The following is a 19,404-nucleotide window of genomic DNA, read 5'->3' as shown; positions in this document are numbered from 1 at the left end:
TAGATTGGAGCTCTTGAGCTGAAGCTTCCTCTTAATGCCACTCGCAGTGAACGAAAGACAAAAGTGCTACTGAGGCACTCTCTGCAGTCTTTAGTCACACCTTCACCAAAATTAAATTATTAGGTTTAACATCCCAAAGCAACACTCTGGCAGAAAAATGCTAAAATTTGATAAAAATTGTTCATTACTCAACATGCTGACTGTTGTTACGGGTTCACCGACTTTGTTCTGTAGGGACAATGTAAACGGGCACTATGGTTTACATAGTTGCAGCAAGAAATAACGGCACCACAAACAAAAACGCTTATAAAGTTTATTCACAAAATATTCAAAAAGGTGGCCGAAGTATCGGCTTCCACTATATATTTGTACTAGGAGTTGGCGCTGCTGCAGGTAGGTTCGAATACCTTTGATGGATCTATAAAATCGTGCTCTGATAAACTGGTCACCGACACACTTTATATTCTTTCAAAATGGGCTCTGCATTAAACTGGATGCGAATTAAAAATAGTAAAATTATTAATACAACAATAGTAAACAAGCTCTCAAAATATAGCACCTTTTGAAAAAACCATTGAAGTTGGCAGTTATGCATGCACCTAAATCTAAGTAGGCGAGCATTTCTGCATTTCTTCCCGATTGTAATGCACCTGCGAACCGAACCGTTGACCTCATAGCAAAGTGCCACAGCCATTTGGCCTCCGTTACAAGCAAGCCTTAACCAAAAATCTATTCTTCGTTCTTCTTATCCACCCAGTTATGATAGCCTCGTTGCCTACCAAGATGGATACTACCAAGACAGTAAAACATGCAACAAGGCAAAAGACAGGAAATGTTTTATTTCACGTAAGGAATGCTTACAGAGTCTAACATACCCTTGTTTCCTAAAAAGTGTATAGTATCAACAAGTAAAGGATGCCCACAATCATATAGGGCCAGGGTCAACAATGGTCGTATCATTATTTTTTTTTTTACAAAATAAGGCACTTCCTAAGGACTGCTACTCTCAACCACCAACAGCTATTGCACTAGACCTTTTTTGCACATACACTAACAAACACACACACAAGAATAGGAGGAGTTCCTGAGAATTGCTACATGACTGTAGTAACACTCCAACATGGCGTAAAGCATTAAATGCTTCACTGAGAAAATGCGCCCGGGTGTACTGTATTTTTGCATGCACAACCCACACGAAAGAGTCCGATAAAAATAAAGGAAAACTGCAGGCTCATATTAAGCTAAACTTATAAGTACTGTGCAAAGGAGTCCAAATCCTGACTTTTAATAAAGACTGAAATCATGCAAGCAACAAAATGACATTAACATGAGAACTTGGAGGATGCTTAAGCTTTGCGTTTAAGATTAGAATGCAATAGCATTCAGAGATCCCCGACTGCTTCTCACGCTTTCTGGCAACTGCAGCTTATGTAACCGTAACGTTTTCCTGGAAACGCTGGCAGCGAAAGCTATGCACTACGGCAAGCTTTCTGGTTCTTTTATTTTCTTTCCCCCCCATGGCGGATGCCGCGCCGCTGCCACGGATGTGCTGAGGCGAGTGCCATCTAGCTGATGCCACAAGGAAGCGAGCAGGGCACACCACTCCTACCGAGACAGACTTCAAAATGCAGCTGGAGAAGCGGTTTTTTGTTTGAATTTCTCCGCAACAGAATTATGTTTTGTCGTATATTCAATTTACAATCCAATGGCATAGTGTCTGTAGGTTGTGTGCAAGTGGTACTTTACAAATTTTCTGACGCATTTTACTTTGAGAGGAGGAGGAGGAGGAGGAGCAACATTTAATTTAATTCATTAACGCCTACACGCCTCGCGGAGGGCCTGCGTGTTTCAGGATGCGCGATTCGGGATGATTTTCTCTGCCAAACAACGCCGCCGACACCGGATTTTCTGCGACACGGGGCCCTTAACAATGTCGCGTTAAAAAGCTTACTGTGCTGCCTTTCAGCATTAAAGAGAATGCAATTTTAAAATTTTTTCTAATAATTCTACTGAAGGATTTGCAGCTCCTACATAGCCCACAGGTAGCGTCCAAATCTACACCCCAATGGTGGCGTCATCTGTTTAAGAAATGCAGATCTCGAAGGCTATGCTTTTGCTCACTGCATGTGGCAGAAGCAATTGCGGGAGCCAGAAATATGTCACAGATGTCGGTTTTTGGATTCCACCTATTGTACTACTCTGTTGGCTCTATTTGTGCAAGCGTGGCATCGTCTGCGTGCAGGCCTATGGCTCAAGGGAGGCTCTCTAGAGCATGGCTTTCAAGATTGCCGGCATGGATTGGACACCTACATAACAGCTGTTCACACACACAATTTGAAAATGCATTCAGCTGTGATTTTTCTCCCTACTGAAATAATGTGTTGGTGCAAAACAAATAATGTTGCAAGATTCCTAGAAAGGTAGATTTAACCTCGATACAACACAACTACAGATTACCGGATACAACAAACCAAGTTTAACCTGTTTCTCAAAGATATTATAATACCACGTAAAAGCACATATGCTTACAATGAATATTGAATACAATAAAGGCATTTTCGTATCGTACAATACTTTAGTATAACAAGGCCCAAACTTTCCAACGATCTTAAGACGGACTCAGCGTTTGCTTTTACTATACTTCTAAGTACAAAGTGCAGCTAATATGAGAACTTTTCGTTCAGGTGCAGCTTTGCAACAACATGCTTTGCACTGTCATGATAACCCTGTGCTATGCTTCGATGAGAAGTAACAGTGAAAGCGCCAATGACTAAGCACATAAGGCAATACATTTTCAGGAACTTCGATTCTTGCCTGAAACTGTGCTGGATTGTTTATTAAAAATAAAGGGAAAACATATTACACAGATCAATCCTCTTCCTCTTTCAAGGACTGTAATAGGGAGGGCACTGTATCATTTGTAGGAGTGGGGTTATGCATGTAAAAATACAGAACATTAAATGCTAATTTGTGAGTGTACACCCAGGCTTCATAGGTTGAGTATTCAGTGGATGATCCTATGTGATGCATGCATAGTCTAATCACGATTGAAGTCGCAGCAATAATACTTTCATTTGCTTACACGAGATGTAGGCTCGTGTTGTTCGTAGCTTAACACTGTAAGCAACAAATTGTAGTTTCAGTGATATCAGTGATACAATCAATGTCTGGCAACCAACTGATGATGTGTAATGTATTATTCATCAAAAGCCCTACCACACTTTTTTGAGCATGGCAATGAAGCCTTGCCGTATGCTAGATAAGGATTTTTTGAGCACTTGACCTAAATATTGTTTCTATGAGTGCAGCAAAGAAACTAGAGGACCATTCTGTAGATTACTAGTGTGCAGACAACTCATCTTCGAAAATCCTGAGCTAGGAAAAATGGGATGAGAAAGCAAATTTCGAAGGCAACATTTGCTTATTCTAGCTTTAAAATTCTAGAAGAAGGGGATTATTGAAGATGTTCCTTCGTGCCCAATACTTTATTAAATTTTAAATATGTCGCAGGGCTTTCTTATTATGAATTGATACTTTAGCGACTGATGAAACTGAGATAGCGAGTGAAGTACTAAAAAAAGTTAGGACTATTCCTATCAAAACTGCGAAATTTAGTATTGCACTTCACCATACTATCTCTCATAAAAGTATGCCAGAACATGCAAACAGTGCAATTAAACATCTCCAAGCACACCACTGTTGCATTGGTCTAAGCAACTAGACAAGACTTCGCAAATTTTTGCAAGCACACACACCGCTCTGGTTAAAACTGCAGTCTCTTCTGTAAGCACAACTGGGCTTTCTAGAGACAATGCAAGTATGACCCAACAGATTGCAGCAATGTGTTTACAAGATCACTTCTGCGTCGCTCTGTTGCACAGATAAGCGACACAGGAACTTCAAGATGGCCTCTCTAACGCAGGCGGCACTTGTGTACATGCTTGTAAGCAGATTTCTTTATAAACATGAATGCCGAGGTCATGCTTTAGTGCGCCAAAACTGGTCACTTGAGGCTGCACTTTTGATTGAACACTATAGGCACTGATTTTGCACAATACATTCAGCATTGCCAGGTATTCCCTAGGTGTCAGCAAAGAGCGATGCTACCATGCATGTGCTGCTTGACTTTTTGCCAGTGATCATTTTGACGGTACTATCACTGTTGTGAATGTCACTCTCACGCGTGACATGTCTGCAGTGTCCAAAACTTCGTGAATGTTGTTGCCAATATGGTAGCAAGAGAGATCTGTCTAACCAGATCGTATGTGTGACACAAGCACTTTTTCACATTTTCACGTCTATGTGAGCACTGCTGACTGCTGCGGAATGTACTATGACACACACATAAATAGACAGATTTTGGCAATGCGATTCAACGACCAACAATCTTGTTTGCAGTTGCCATCAATTAAATGTGTTGTTCAGGTCAAGAATAATGCCACAGGTCATGATTGCAGTAGCTTGCAATTATAACAATGGCACAACAGCAGGACTGAGTGCACAGCAGAATAAAATATTATGAACAGGCAGTGTTGTCCACTTCTTCCGAGCTGTGCATGACACATTGTTACACGACTTCCATCAACGCAGTTGGTGACGATAACACTACGTGCATATTCCTTGTACTTTTCTTCCCTTGCAGTACTATCAGTGTTGCTCTTGTGTGATATTCACTCAGCGAATTCATCATTCCTAAGTCACGATTATTCTGGGCAACACTGCAAGGAAAGACCTGCCTTATCATATTGTATGTGACGTATGTGGCCACTTCGAAGATTCTTGCGGTCACCAATGATTGAATGGGGACGCTCTGTGATGCTGTGTCAAAAGGGGCTGAATGTGCACCGGGCCATTTAATTTTACAGCCCCTCACCATGCTGTCACCGAGTTATGCTGTTTCTTCAGCAAACACAAGTTCACTATTGTCGTAGTGCCACCTTGAACAAGATGACTGCTGAACGTGACAGTTGCAGACAGGCCAAAAGGTGATGACCGTGAAACAAGTTTGCTTAACAAGGAGCAAACTTGGTTCCTGTGGTAGCTTCGACGGGATACCACAGGATACCACAGTTCCCTCACTGGATGTGACGATTGTAGACAAGGCAACAGGTGACAAAAATGGCACAAGTCTGTTGGGTTGTAGACAAGATGATAGGTGACAATGGTCATGCAAGCTTGCTCGATAAGGATCCGTTTTGTGTCCCCATCGCTACCTGCCAACCTGTCTACAACCATTATCCACGAACTGCCCAATGAAACGTGACGATACGACGGGCCAGTAGCACTTATGAGAAGTCTTTTTTGTTGCGTCCACTTCAGCCACACTCGGCAAATCCAAGCACGGCAAAATATGTAGCCACCTGGAACAGGCTGCAAAAGCACACAACGGACAACTTCTGGCCCGAGTTTCTGGGTTCAGTCTGGAAGTTGTTTGCCAACGGTCTCTGTAGGCTGTCTCCTGCACCTGTGATTGCATCCAACGAGCACACTGCAGCATTTTCATCCTAAGACAGCTTAAATACACTACATTCTGATCAAAATTCTGAAGAAAAAGTTGACCAATAAGTGCTGCTCCTCTTTTTTTTCGGTTGCATGCTTGAGCAAAAAACAGGAACTCATTCCAAACTTGTAACCCACAACTTGTGTGCAGACACAAAAACACACACACAAAAAAATAAACAGCAGACTTGTGTGACCTTTCCATGTACCAACAGAATTTTTAGTAAAGCTGTTATTGTGACTAGCCAACACCAAGCCCCTTTGAATGCTGAGCGCTGGCATATACAAGAAGTAAAAAAAAATTTATGCCAACTCCAGGTCGTCCGGATGGACGAAGACACTGGCAAAGCGCAAGGCCTGGCCACCGCCTGAGGAAGAAGAGGATGGGCCCTCCCACTCCCCTCCTCCCTAAACCCCATCTCGGACAAAATAAAGTTTACTACTACTACTACTTTACTGCAGTACACCTAATTAATGCCAAGACTAGTGACTTTGGCCACACGTTACTCCCATCGCTCCTCCATATCCCTTCTGATTCTGAACACATGATGACTTCTGGTACTACACTTGTGGTTCTCGACCAGTCATAGACTTATCAAAGCTCAATGTCACAATGGCAGCAATAAATGGAATGAACAAGCATGCCTGTTATCCTTTTAAGGATTATGGTGTGAGAGGACTATGTCACGAGGGGTAGCGGAAAAAAATTACGGAAGGCTCCCTTTCAGTCCCTTCACACTGAGATCTCTAAAGGAATGTGTTTAATACAAGATTTGTCGGAATGCTCAGCTCACTTGCGTACCCTGGTGTTTGCTTCCTCACGCGGTTCCCATGTCACCCAACGTCCAGCTTTCCCTCACAACGCCTATGTGATGTCAGAAGCTCGTCATTGCTTGCTTTACTGTCAAGAGCTCTCCAACTATGCAGGTACTGACATGCTTCGCTGCTTGAAATTTACATGCCAGGTCTCTCGAGCCGCTTCGTGTCGGCAGTGCTGGTAGTGTCTCACATGCAACAAAGGTGCTCTTAATATTCACAAGTACTCTGTTGTGGACTAATTGGTTCATAGTGAACAAGTAATGCATGCATGCAAAATGTAAGAAATAAAAAAAAGTTGTTTTTTTCTTGCATCCAGCACCCTGTTACTTGCTCTTGGCATAGCTACCACATATACTGGCCCCAACCGGAAGCTTTAGTTATCCCGGCTACCTCGCTGAAACCCTGGTAACAAGGCAACTAGTTACGTAACTGTAGGCAACTTTAGTTACCTCCTGACTAATCCAAACCATCACCTTGCTGAACCATAGTTTAGTTACCTGTTACAGTTTTGTATTTGTATATGATGTGTACTTGTGTACTATGTATGAATGGATCAATCCATGTGTTGCCCCTGTCATCCAATGTAACATGCATATGTCCAGGGAAACCACATCTGCAGCATTTATTAAAGAATGTCTCTCTCTCACTGCCGGATTTCAAAGTGGGCAACTGATATGTAGGCAAGTCAGAATTCTCTCGACTCACCTGTAAGCAGATTCCAAAACTGGAATACGGCTAGGAGTTGGACTTCTCTCAGCCGGTCTCCCTGGAGACTGCATTGCACTGTTCAGCCATGCACAGGTTTGCAAAGAGAATGGGAGACAGAAAAAAAATCAATAGGTGACATTATTTACATTCCGTGTTGTACATTGTTTTGGCAAGCTTCATTGTAGAAAAGGCACATAGGCGAATCTCGTTAATTCGAACAGGCATAATTGCAACTTTTGGTTTATTCGAACTGATGCTGTGGTGCCGTCAAAGTTATGTGTACTCCAATGGGTGAAAACGCCTGGCAATTCGAACACGGAAGCATTTGTGGCGGTTAATTCGAACGTACCGTGCTTCGACAATGCTTTCAGCAGCGCACTGAATCATACGGCGGTGCGCCTCCGACTAGCATTGCTCTGACCCCACCATACAGGAAGAGCTTAAGGGAGACCCCTCAAGGCCGTACATGAAAAAAAAAAGAAAGATGTGGCAGAAATTTGTGCACAGGCGTGCGCAGGTGTGAATCACCAATTATATTCGTGACAGGTGTCCTGTACAGTCAACAACAGATTTTCCGGACCCCAATATTTAGAACATGCCCAATTATACGGGTGCCTTTGTGGCACCATCATGTACCCCATTGAGTCAATATATAAGAACGTCTAAATTTCAAACACAAAACACCTTTGCCGTCAGATTTTTCTGACTTCTTGCCATGACCGCAGGTCTGAAATGGCAATAGCCGAAGCCACCACCACCACCATTTTGATTATCTCGCCACCTCGAGCTGGTGCTCTCACATGCAGATCAGCTGGCACCCATAGCCACACCGTGGCAACGCTAGGCCTAGCTATTTCAACGTTCGCTGTCAAGCTTCTTGCTGTTTGGTGCTGTGTGTTTCGCAGAAACAATTTTCTGCTGTTAGCAATGGCGATGACTCCATCTTTGTAATCCTCGCCAATGGCTTCAGAGCGTGGAAAGCATGACACATTGCATGATGCCGGCTCCCGAATGTCAGCTTCGCCCCAATGAAGCAATGTTAGGCGGTGAAGCATACCAAACATTAGAAGGGGGCAATGGTCACAGGAGATGGAATGTTTCCTTTAATTATACACGCATGCACCCGCCTTCTCCTATCACAGCACAAGCACTGATATGCCTAATAAGTGCAGTGGCAGGCCTTCAGAGCTATTGCGAACATGTCTGTGGCGATTTGAGCCCTTGGGGGAAGTAAAAGGCATACATCTCCTAGGGAGTACAGAAAATCAGACTGACTGTAATTTGTAAATATGTGTGAATAAACCTGGAACTTTCCACTTATGTGTTGCCTTAGTGAACATGCACTATTGGCGGTAAGTCCCTCCTTCAATTAGCTTCTTTTAATCTGAACAAATTTTCGGGCCTCTTCGAGTTTGAGTTATTGAGATTCGACTGTAAAACCAAGGACAACGAAATGATGGAAGTGGGATGCACATGTCCTTATCTATCGTCTTCACACTGTCTTCATTCTATGCATTTTTTCCAAATGAACTAAAGCTAACCTGCCCAGCTTGATACTATTCTCAATCTTATTGCAAACCCCTGTAGAGCTCTTTCTGCGTTTGCAATGATAAGCGTAATATCAAGGTTGATTATTTGATTATTTAATTGACAGATATTTCAATTAATTTATTGACTGACTGAAAACTGCAACTTTTGCTCACTGCACCCTTTCTACATGAACTTTTGAGCATGTAGAAACATCGGAGCGTTTTTGAGCGCTCGGATGTTGCTTTCAGACGTCAAATTCAATCAACCAACCAATCGACCTCGCAACCAACTCGAACTGCAAAGCACAACAAGCAGTAGCAAACTGTCTTATGCTCAGAGCTGTGTTAAATTCAAACACTTGTACTATCGCACTCAACTTGAGCTACGGCGCACAAAAACGTGGCAAAGCATGTTCCCAGCTTGGGTAGAGGGGCCGATCAGCCCCATGATTTCACCTTAAAGGTAAAGCGTTGAGCTGTTCCTGTATGCCACATCGCTTCTCAAAGCCTACTTTTGCACTTTCTCTCGTTCTGTGGGAAACTGCGCGATCAACGTCGCTAACTTTCTGTGTTGCTATGTGTGTGGCCACCTTCTGCGCATAGCTTGCACAAAAAAGGTGGGCACCTTCAGTTCTTAGCATTTTCGTGAGACTGAGACTTCATGCTCAAGACTGGGAAAGACGGTGAGAGCATACATCAAGGACCAATGAGCGATGTGCGAGCAAGTGAACCCTCATTTTCAGTGCTGGGATTAAGACACCTGTCGGTGCACCGTTTAACCCAGTAGTGCAGTTTGCCCGCAGACATTCGTGCACTGCACAGTCACCAACTGATAATTCGGACCTGCTTGAATATTTGGACAGCTCTGCAGCACCACCCTTAGCCCCATAGACTTAATGTATAAGGACAACTGAACATTTTGGACACCTTACAGCACATCGTGCGATGATTTAGACTCCGACTGCAAGTGCAGCACCATCTTGTGGCGGCGACTTCAACTACGGCACGCAGAAGTATAACTGCAACGTCCGAGTTCTACTTATCTGCTTCTGCAAAGTCATTGGAAGCAAATATCGTTATCACACCATTCGTTTAGTTTTCTTTTTTTTTTCCTGTCAGCAAGAAAAATGATAAACACAATAGCATTTCCAAGACAAGGTCGAAGAGAGTCCCGCAAGATTGCACCACCACCACAGCTGCTGCTGTCAATGTCACTGCTATTTTAGTTTTCTATGAACTGTAATACGTCTGTGCGTAGGTTAAAACTCTTTGCTACCAGAGAACCTTGTGCTAATGAGGACCTGCATCACTTGAAAGCACCAAAGCCCTAATTTCATGTCTTGCAAATTTTTAGCATAAATAACTGCTGTTTAAGAGAATGCTGTCTGTTTCATCGATCTTACCTTGCTTTGTGCACGTGTGATGACGAGTGATCTTCTTGTTTTCCGGTTAAGCCTGTAACAAAAAGAGAATAAATTCTTGGTGAGTGTATTAGTCCCTAAAGGTCAGTGGCAAGATCAATGTCATGCTAATTAACTTAAAGTAATTTCATCAATCTATGTCACCCTCAGAGCCATCAGATACTAAAGAAGGGAGCAGTCAGTGCACAAAGAAAGCAAAAGGAACAATTACAGCAAGATGTCAGTGCTTCATAAAAGGGCTCCCAACCTATGGTATACTAAGCTGTGATTAAAATGCAAGTATAACAGATTACAATTTTATTTGTACACTGCGGTACAAAAATTACAAACAGGAATAAAGGATACCTGTTGATAACTTTAGGATGGTTCTTCTATTGAAACATTGGCCAGCCTTTCTGAGGCATCTTATCTCTGTTTACAACTTTTATACTACAGTGTGCTACTCCACCTGTCAGCCCCTTTATTGATTTTGAGGGGCACTTGTAAGCACTTGTAACACGAAATTTTTCCAAGTTACGCAATGCTAGCTAATGTCTGACTCAAGAGTTTGTTAGCATTAATAGTTACGATGTTTTCGTGAAGATGGTTCCAACCTAGGAACTTACGAGGCAAGGATTAGTAAAATGACTAACTGGTACAAGACATAATGCCAAACTTATGCCACAGGTCGATGTTAATTATGGGATAAATATTGAGGCTCAAAAATTATAAGTTGTGAGGTGCATGATTTCCAGTTCTTTTTTTTTATTATTTTGTGGGAAAATATCAGAGAGAAATCTGAATTATAAATTGAAAAAGATTGCACTTTTAGAGTGCAATCTGCTGTTTAAGAGAATGTCAACAAAAATTGTGTAGAAAATCACTCTTTGGAATGAGCCTTCACACCGCTGATTGCACAGGTTTCAATTGGTGCAATGCTGCTATCTTTACACTGTTGTAAAGAGGAGAGATCAGAGCTTCAGATGAATGCAGCACCGCATTTTGCCTTGCAACACTAAAAGCAAAAGAAGCAAGTGGGAAGATGAAAAATTGGCCCTGTGATTCGTTACTGTTGCCACAGGCGCCCAGGAAATGCTCCTGTTCACTCAAACAGATTCAAATTGCTGCATGCGTTTCCCACATATTGACAGAGGTGACTGCGTTTCTTTATCTCGGCAACATTTAGCGATCACGGTAAGCTGGCTCACAGGGAGGCATTCCTTTCACTAATACATTTACAATGCAAAATTTTTGAATGCACCAATTAAAATGGTAGAGTAGCCATACTGAAAAAAAGGAAAAATTATTTGCGTGCGTACCCTCTCAAAAATTTCTGGGGAGAACCCTGCCAAACCCAAATCTATCATGGAGCTCAACTTCTTACAGGCATTTCAAACATTTATTTTGAACCCTGTGGTAACTTCCAACATGAGCTAGCATGACATCAGTTGTGAAGTTGCATAAGGGATTACGGCACTTTGAGTTGATGGTGGCATAAGCATTTCTACATAACCTACAATTTTAAACTTTCTCGCCCCATTTTACTTTGCTGTTCTGTTCTTACAGGGTGTATATAATTCGTGCTTTTTCCATAATAAATCAAGTGTTTTTCGTCCACACTGTGCTCAAGTGCTTCTCCTGCCTTCATTCATGACATACTATTAGTACACCCATAATGAAATTTAAAAAATATATAAGAAAGGAAGAGAATCTGGCATGACTGGTACACGGAGCACACTCACTGCTTGCATCACATACTGAAACGTACTTAAATACGTTGTATCTCTGTTATGGGTTCTACTGTGAACAAGGCTCCCGTATTGGGAGCCGAAACGTGATTAAATTTGTAGTCTTTTTTGGCTGGTCCATCTTTTCGCACTCATTCAACACTTTATCTCAATTGAAAGAAAACATGGAGCTTCATGTCTAACTCACCCGTTGGCCAATGGCGTGCGCTAACTGGTACTTTTGAAGAGGAATGATGCTCCAATGAAGAACCCTTGAGAATGCAGAGAGCCATGGCCTGTGAACACAGGGTGTTACATAAAAGCATTGAAGAGCACCAATGAAACCACTGCATTAAGCCAAATGAACAAAATTTTAGGCCACACAAAAAGCCTAGCTTCATACATGCAGGTGTAGGCAACCTCAATGCCAAATTTGACTAAATTTTACATTTAAAATACGAGTGGATGCACCAGGAAAAGGTTGCAAAAGTAGACGCTTTCCATACCGACCCTGAAAAAAATTAACGGAAAGAAAACACCGCTGTTACACTCGGCGGAAGTGACACATGACTGAGAAAACGCAGCTTCTTGGCATGACCCTTGAGATTAAAAGGCGACCACGGATGTTCGCAGAGCATTGAAAGATCCCACAAGCGACTTGCTGAGACTTTCGCCGTATCTACTAACCACCAAGTTAATGCGACATCTGTTTATGCACTATTTAAAGGTTGCTAATACGAAAATTAGGCAATTTCCACCCCTACATCATCATCACCATCATCATAATCATCAGCCTGGTTACGACCACTGCAGGGCAAAGGCCTCTTCCATACTTCTCCAACTACCCCGGTCATGTACTAATTGTGGCCATGTTATCCCTGCAAACTTCTTAATCTCATCCGCCCACCTAACTTTCTGCCGCCCCCTGCTACGCTTCCCTTCCCTTGGAATCCAGTCCGTAACCCTTAATGACCATCGGTTATCTTCTCTCCTCATTACATGCCCTGCCCATGCCCATTTCTTTTTCTTGATTTAAAGTAAGATGTCATTAACTCGCATTTGTTCCCTCACCCAATCTAAGGGCCACCCCCTACATACATCAATAAATAGTACATTAATTTTGTCTGCTTCAGGTGTCTCAATAGGTGCGTTATAGAATTAATTCGACCCTGACGGGTACCAACGAAATTGTTAGAATTATCCGGTGGTTTGAATTAAACAAAAAAGGCAGAAAAATATGCCGAGAGAAGCCATTGATTCACTTGGCAGTTCTTGCCTTTAAAGGTAGCTTCGCCGCAATACATACATGTCACGCAGTGAAGCATACAAAGTAGGGAAAGGTGTCATTGTTACAGGATATGGCACGTGTCGCCTAGTTTACACAAGCACGTGTGCTGTCTCTAGTCAAAGTATGAGCATTGAGACGCCTAATACGTTTAGTGACCGGCACTTCCTGGCTTTAGATAGACCCCCTGCTCTTTTGATCACTTTAAATGCCCCCTTGATTTTCTGAGTTTCTTTCATCTTACCACCTCCTTTTCCATTGGCTTAACCAAAAACAGAGATGGTTTTTCTCCGCTTCTCTGTACATGGCACGTGTATGGACGCATAATTAGGAAACGCATGTAACGTATATACTGCATGTGCAACTAAGTCTTACAACACATCCGAAACGGACCAATCAAGTTTGAGTAATCCAGCGAAGGCCAATTTTGAGATAGAAATAACAGAAGTTCGGGCCCATACAAACGTATAGGTGCCGACCAGGACCATCGGTCGGGATCGAATTAGCCGAAAAATCAAATTAAGTAGAGTTGAATTAACGGAAGTCTACTGTATTCACTACCTACAGTTGGTAGGTTTAAAATTTTTCTTTTATATGCAACACACCTCATCAAATTCCGCACACTGGATACTAAGCAAAAGGGTTTCTCCTTTCCCATGCATTTGTACAGGAGCTCCTGACGTAAAGCTTCCTCTTAAAGCAACACTATAGAGAAATCTGCAATAGGAAAACGGCCAGTCTTACAATGAAAGGAGGAGGATTACCAAGCAAGGGGAAAAAACACACAGACAAAAGCTTGGTGGTGACAACCCCCCCTCCGAAGTATGCTCAACAAGGTGATGTGATGTCACTGATGCAGACAGAATTTACTCAGCTTTACTTCTTATTAGTAAAGAAGGACTGCATTGTGCCAGTATAAAGAAATCAAAGGCCCAACCTAGGAAGGTTCGAGAACTTTTTCTCTGCTGAAAAGAGCTGAACATGTGAAGGTAGTTAAAAATTTGTCGCATAAGACTGATGTATGAGCACTTATATTTCATTGCAAAATTTTAAAACTGCCTCTGCACGTAGCGGAACAATGGTAGGGTATGTGGGGATGCAAAAATGTTCGTGGGAAACCAATGGGGGCTCCGCGAACTTCAGGTCAACGACACCATCGAAAACCAGTGACTGCCCTGTTTAATGGCATTACAGTAAAGGGACACTACCAATAGAATTTCAGCTGTATAAGCAAATCACCCTTCTACAATACCAAACAGGCCACTCTTACTCAGAGCAAGCAGCGTAAACAAAAACTGCACAAAAATAATTGATGATGATTTTCAATGTTAGTCAATGGTCCAAAGAAATGAGTGAGCGATTGAAAGAAAGAAAGAACCAGCAAGCAAGCGAATGAATGTTTTTCTTGGAGTCTGACCTTCAACCAACAATGAAGATGGCCAAAAATGCCTTAAAGATATTTGCTTTAAAACAGGTTGTGACACCACCCCTGTAAGTCCCACGCCAGCTCGCCGTCACGTCCTGGATTTTGATGGCGTCTGTTAAGGCCTAGTTGATTGTTTAATGGTAAAAATGGACTGCACTGTATTCTAAATGAGATAATGATTGTACTTGGCAAGTTTCGCAAACTTTTACTGAGCCAATGATGCTCACATAGGAAAAGATAGTTTGAAATTTGTGACGTCACACTGACATAGGAGCACTGGGGTTTCAGCCTGAAATTAAGAGAACACTGCAATATGACCTCCATTTTATCTTCTGACAATCTACCTATTGTTGTGAAACTAACAAAAATTGAATTTTCAAAGAATACTTTGTCGATCAAAACAGATTCAGTGTTTTCTTCAGTGTACCTTTAAAGCATATCAATGAAAGGTTCTACTGTGCGGCGCTTTCGGAGCACAGCATAGCTTTTCTCACCTTGAGCCTCCTAGTAGTGGCCGGGCGAGTATTCGAGGTCGCAGACTGCTGCTCAGCCTTCGACCGAGGTTCCAGTTGCTCGAGGCAGCGGCCTGCCTGACGCCGTATGCTCTCCACCAAATCCTCGGCTGCAATTTACAAACATGGCAATGTGGCATCACGAATCGATCAGAAAGTGGTCACAAAGGTGTCCCTGCAAGAACTTGCTGTTTCGCCAGCAAACTTCGGAATCAGAAAACTCGCTAAACAATGTGTAAAATCGGGATGTAGCTCTTATTTCATTAGTACTGAACTTACAGTGAACAAGAAAAAAAAAAACAGATTAACATTAGAATCTAAAGGATGCAAAACTTTCTTAAGTTGGCAAGGTAGCAGCAGCAGTAAATACATGAGCAGAGTTTCATCCCCAGTAACTGTCACCTGTCTGAACCACGAGGATGAAGGTGATGTATGATGCTATGCTTGCTGAGGGAAGAATATTGACGAAAGGAGTATGGCACAAAGTACGACACATATCTAAAAACATTTAAAGGGGCCTTGAAACACTTTTCAAACATAGTAAGAAAATACTGCACATATAGAAGTGGAGTCTTATTCCCTGTAGCTTTCAGCTGCCTACACTCTGGAGGACAAAGGCAATGTATGATTCTGTGCTTGCCAAGAGAAGAATGTTGGCCAGAGGTGTACAATGCAGAGAAGTGTGACACATATCTAAATACATATAAAAGGTCCTTGAAACACTTTTCGAACACTGCAGGCAATTCAGTAGGCAGTTCAGGCAATCAGTAACGGCACTGTTTTTTCAGTTCCTGTATGAAAAATATATATTTATTACGCTTTCTGCGAAGTATCTACTCATGCTTCAAATGTAAAGTTTTGCATGGACGTTGTTCTGCATCGAGATTATCTGAAACCAGGCTCTTTACATGGTATAATATTTCACGGCAGTTGGGCCTTAAGTGCGGTGTTGTCCCACGCCACATGAACACATCCTCACCAGCCAGTCGGTGGAGGTGTTGCAACAACTGCCACTGCGTCAGTAGTCGACTGTCCTGGACGTGGGCGCAGAGTTGCACGAACATGAGTCGACTGCGACAGCTCCGTCCCTCCGCCAACTCTGCACACAGACACAATAATGACAATGAAACGTCATTGTCACAGGGTAGGTTGTGAGAAAACCTAAGGCACGCTTGATGAATACCTCTCTCTTAGAACAAGAATATACCTTTCTTTTTTCATTGGGTTACAGGATTTCATTTATGTTTCATGCTGCACAGAGCAGATACAACACCTGCCTTATTCTATTGTCCGAACATATACTTAAAAATCGCATGAAGCATACAAACAGTTCGGCAAGTGCTCAGAAGAGGTGCCCATTACTCACATGACAAATCACAATGTCCAGAAATCTGATCAAAAGATTCACTAACCAACTTTCGAATTATTCATGTTACGGCACATTTTACAGCTATGAAATTGGAAGTCAGGTTGTAGCAAAGTTATGTGTACTTAACTGAAGTCCTAAGATTAGTACCATATCCCTTTCGAAATATCCATCAATAAAATGTGCTGCAAAATACACTCCTATTTTTTGTTGTATGCAATGACTTTTATGAGCTTTTCAACACGCATGCATTTGAACTACAAATAAAACTTGCATGCAGGCTGCTTTATTTCTATTCTCTAAGAAACTAGGGGTTCTACATGGCTCAAAATTTCATTGCTGTTGGTCATTAACCCCTTAACTGCTGTGAAAAAATTTTGAAAAAAAAAAATTATAGTGTGGAGTGTTTTTAGATTTGCATATTTCATGCCAATTCTTTTTAAAAAGAGTATGATAGTAGGAATTACCACTGCATTTTTACTGGTCTTGCTGAAAAAAAAAATCAAGTCATTGTGTCTTATTTATCTGTAAACATTACAAGAAACTACACACACCATACACATGTGCAAAAACTGCGGAAAGTTCATGAAGGGTTAACTCGTTATCGGCACCAAGGCACTTTGGCTGTGTCAACGAGTTAACTCGTAACTGGCAGTTAAGGGGTTAAGGAGTGAACGGCGTACCTCGAGTGATGTCTGCGAGGAGTTGCTCTTGACCGCTGGTGCCGTGCCGCAGGAAAGCCACTAGACTCTGGACAGCAGCCAGTCGACATGGTAGTGGTCCCTGTGTAGTCCCAGCCGAGTCATGCCCACTATACTCCATTTTGCACATAACAGGCAATCATGTGGAAGCTACGCAAGTAGTCTGCTCATAGGAGTCTCGCTCCACGTATTTTGAAAAGCAGTTGTTTTTGGTCTGCGACACTTTCTATGGAATCGCTACTGCATTTATTCGATCATAAGGCAGTCACGATTATAAGGTGAAAGTGCAAGTGGGGCACTCGAGAAGAAGAACTCAAGTATGCACACTAATATAAGGTAATATAAATTAGCCAATTAATTATTCAGACTAAGTGGGGATTGCCCGAAATACTGGTGCGGGTCATATGCGAATTCCGCCTTGAGGTGCGACTTCACCACAGTGCAAATTTCACCTTACGGTGTGACTTTATGGCAGAAGTCGCTGCTATGCCGTGAAGCCTCACCTCAATGCAAAATTTCTAATAACCCGCACTCTACCTTTACTGATAAACTTTTCGAATTCTAGGGCGGGTTATATGCACAAAAGCACAATATTTGCTTGACCTCCTAAGGTTTATTAGTTGCTGGAATTTGCGCTGCCATCTAAAGTCTGCATCGGCGGAAATGTGGCCCAGCAACCACTATGTTGAAACAGTAAGTGAATCTTGTAAGCCTCACATATAAGGCAAGGGGTGAATTCGAGCCCAAGGGTTCTGGGAAAGAAGCCCCACCTTGTATTCTAATAAATACAGTACTTCACATACTACAGCTACAACTTGAGAACGAAAAGTTGTGCCAAATCAAATCACACATTATATGCACACTTTTGTGCTTCCAGTACGTGATGTATTACTATGTTACGGTCGCACGCACAACCCATGCTCTGCATTTGGTGGTCGTATAAATGTGGAACTCTGCTCGTCTGGCGGCCCAGATGTAAAATGTTTGTGGAGCTCGGATGCCAGCACTGCTGGAGCGATAGCCTTTCAACCAGGTACCAAGACAAATGCCACCGGTACCCAGAGATGTGCAGGACAAATGATAAAAGCAAATGGTGTGCTTACTATTCAGAGTATGGCACAACTCATTCATCTATGGGTTTTCGATGGCCAGAGTGGCTATCTCCATACTCTGAAAAAACCTTGGTCTAAGCACACGCTGGTGATTAGGGTGCACCCCTTCCAGAAGTGGCCGTGTAGCAGCCTGCACATTTGTGACAGAGGCTGTACATGAGTGCACTGATTACTCTAGAAGGTACGGTGAGACATGTAAAATTAACAGATGAACTTGACCTGTAAATTCAGATTCTTCAACTTATAACAACGCTTGCCGCTATCATGATCTCAGCATTGCTTGTCCTTCTGGACACAAGTTTGCCCAATGAAGAGTTAGATTTTTAGCACATACCACGAACAGTATGCCTTGCTTCTTGCCATCACTACAATATCACAAGATGGTGAAGAAAAACAAACAGGCAAGCAAACAGATGCCTACCTTACAAGTCACATGTCCGAGAAAAAGCCCAACCAAGAAAAGGAAGAAGTCAAGCAAATGATGACTAGCAATAGCCTCAATAGCATACTGGTATTATACAACAAAAGCCAGAAGGATGCAGAAAGAGGAACAAGCTGCAGCACTTTTCCCGTGTGATTAATTTGTGGGGCTTCATTTTTCTTTTTGGTCTAGTGCTGACTAAATGCAAGCATTATGTAAAGCCATAGTTATAAACAACTGCTTCCAAGTTTCAGATGAACTTTTTTTTAAAAACTGAGAATAGGGTCCTTGCAAGCAAGAAAATGCATGAGCAGGAAATAGCAGTGCTGCTGCAGCCCAAGAAATAATAATACTAATACAAAAAAGGAAAATAAAAAGTCAGTCATTTCAGTGCTGCCGTTCAGTTAAAATTTGTTTTTTTTTTTTCTTTGTGAGAGCAGTTGAAAGCCCGAAACTGAGTTAGCTGTGTCCAGCCATCCGGTTCTGTTTCGTCACAACATTCGCACTTTTGCCCTCATCCACCTATTGTTGGTTTACTATACGATACAAATACCACATGCAACATTTTACTGCAACGGCACCTATGTCATTGCCCCATGCCATCGTTGTTCTCAGCGTCACAGACGATGAATTCGTGCCACTGTTGTCATTGAATCAATGTGATATCATCACGCTGTTCTTGTCACCATCATCATGAGTCCACTGCTGTTGTTCTCACTTTGTCGTTGTACACTTAAACCTCGACATAACAAATTCAATATAACGAAATTCTTGATATAATGAAGTACAACCTTTTATAACTTCTTGTCGATGGAACAGCATGTAATAAGAACATTAATATAACAAAGTGTGTTAATATGTACACAATTTCAATATATAGCTACATATCTGACTGCCAC

The 19,404-nt window shown here is 42.2% G+C and overlaps 1 protein-coding gene across 2 annotated transcripts in view; it reads right to left on the bottom strand.

Annotated features, from left to right (window-relative positions):
• The window catches only part of LOC135915833 (serine/threonine-protein phosphatase 4 regulatory subunit 4-like), a 49,400-nt gene that overhangs the window by 6,922 nt on the left and 23,074 nt on the right, over positions 1–19,404 (bottom strand). Inside the window, exons 13-19 of one of the 2 annotated variants that reach the window (XM_065449016.1) lie at positions 16,955–17,054; positions 15,885–16,004; positions 14,888–15,015; positions 11,891–11,978; positions 9,959–10,010; positions 7,024–7,101; positions 816–5,464 (exon numbers count right to left, since the gene is read on the bottom strand). In XM_065449016.1, coding sequence (XP_065305088.1) covers positions 5,416–5,464; positions 7,024–7,101; positions 9,959–10,010; positions 11,891–11,978; positions 14,888–15,015; positions 15,885–16,004; positions 16,955–17,054 — 615 coding nt within the window. In that variant the 3' untranslated portion in view covers positions 816–5,415. Of the gene's footprint in view, positions 1–815; positions 5,465–7,023; positions 7,102–9,958; positions 10,011–11,890; positions 11,979–14,887; positions 15,016–15,884; positions 16,005–16,954; positions 17,055–19,404 lie in introns of those variants that run through there. The other variant, XM_065449015.1, reaches the window with a different exon arrangement.

This window comes from Dermacentor albipictus, chromosome 10, assembly GCF_038994185.2.
Source record: "Dermacentor albipictus isolate Rhodes 1998 colony chromosome 10, USDA_Dalb.pri_finalv2, whole genome shotgun sequence".
In the NCBI taxonomy this organism is placed as follows: domain Eukaryota; kingdom Metazoa; phylum Arthropoda; class Arachnida; order Ixodida; family Ixodidae; genus Dermacentor; species Dermacentor albipictus.
Note: the sequence above shows the minus strand (reverse complement) of the source record. Positions and strands in the feature narration are given on the sequence as shown.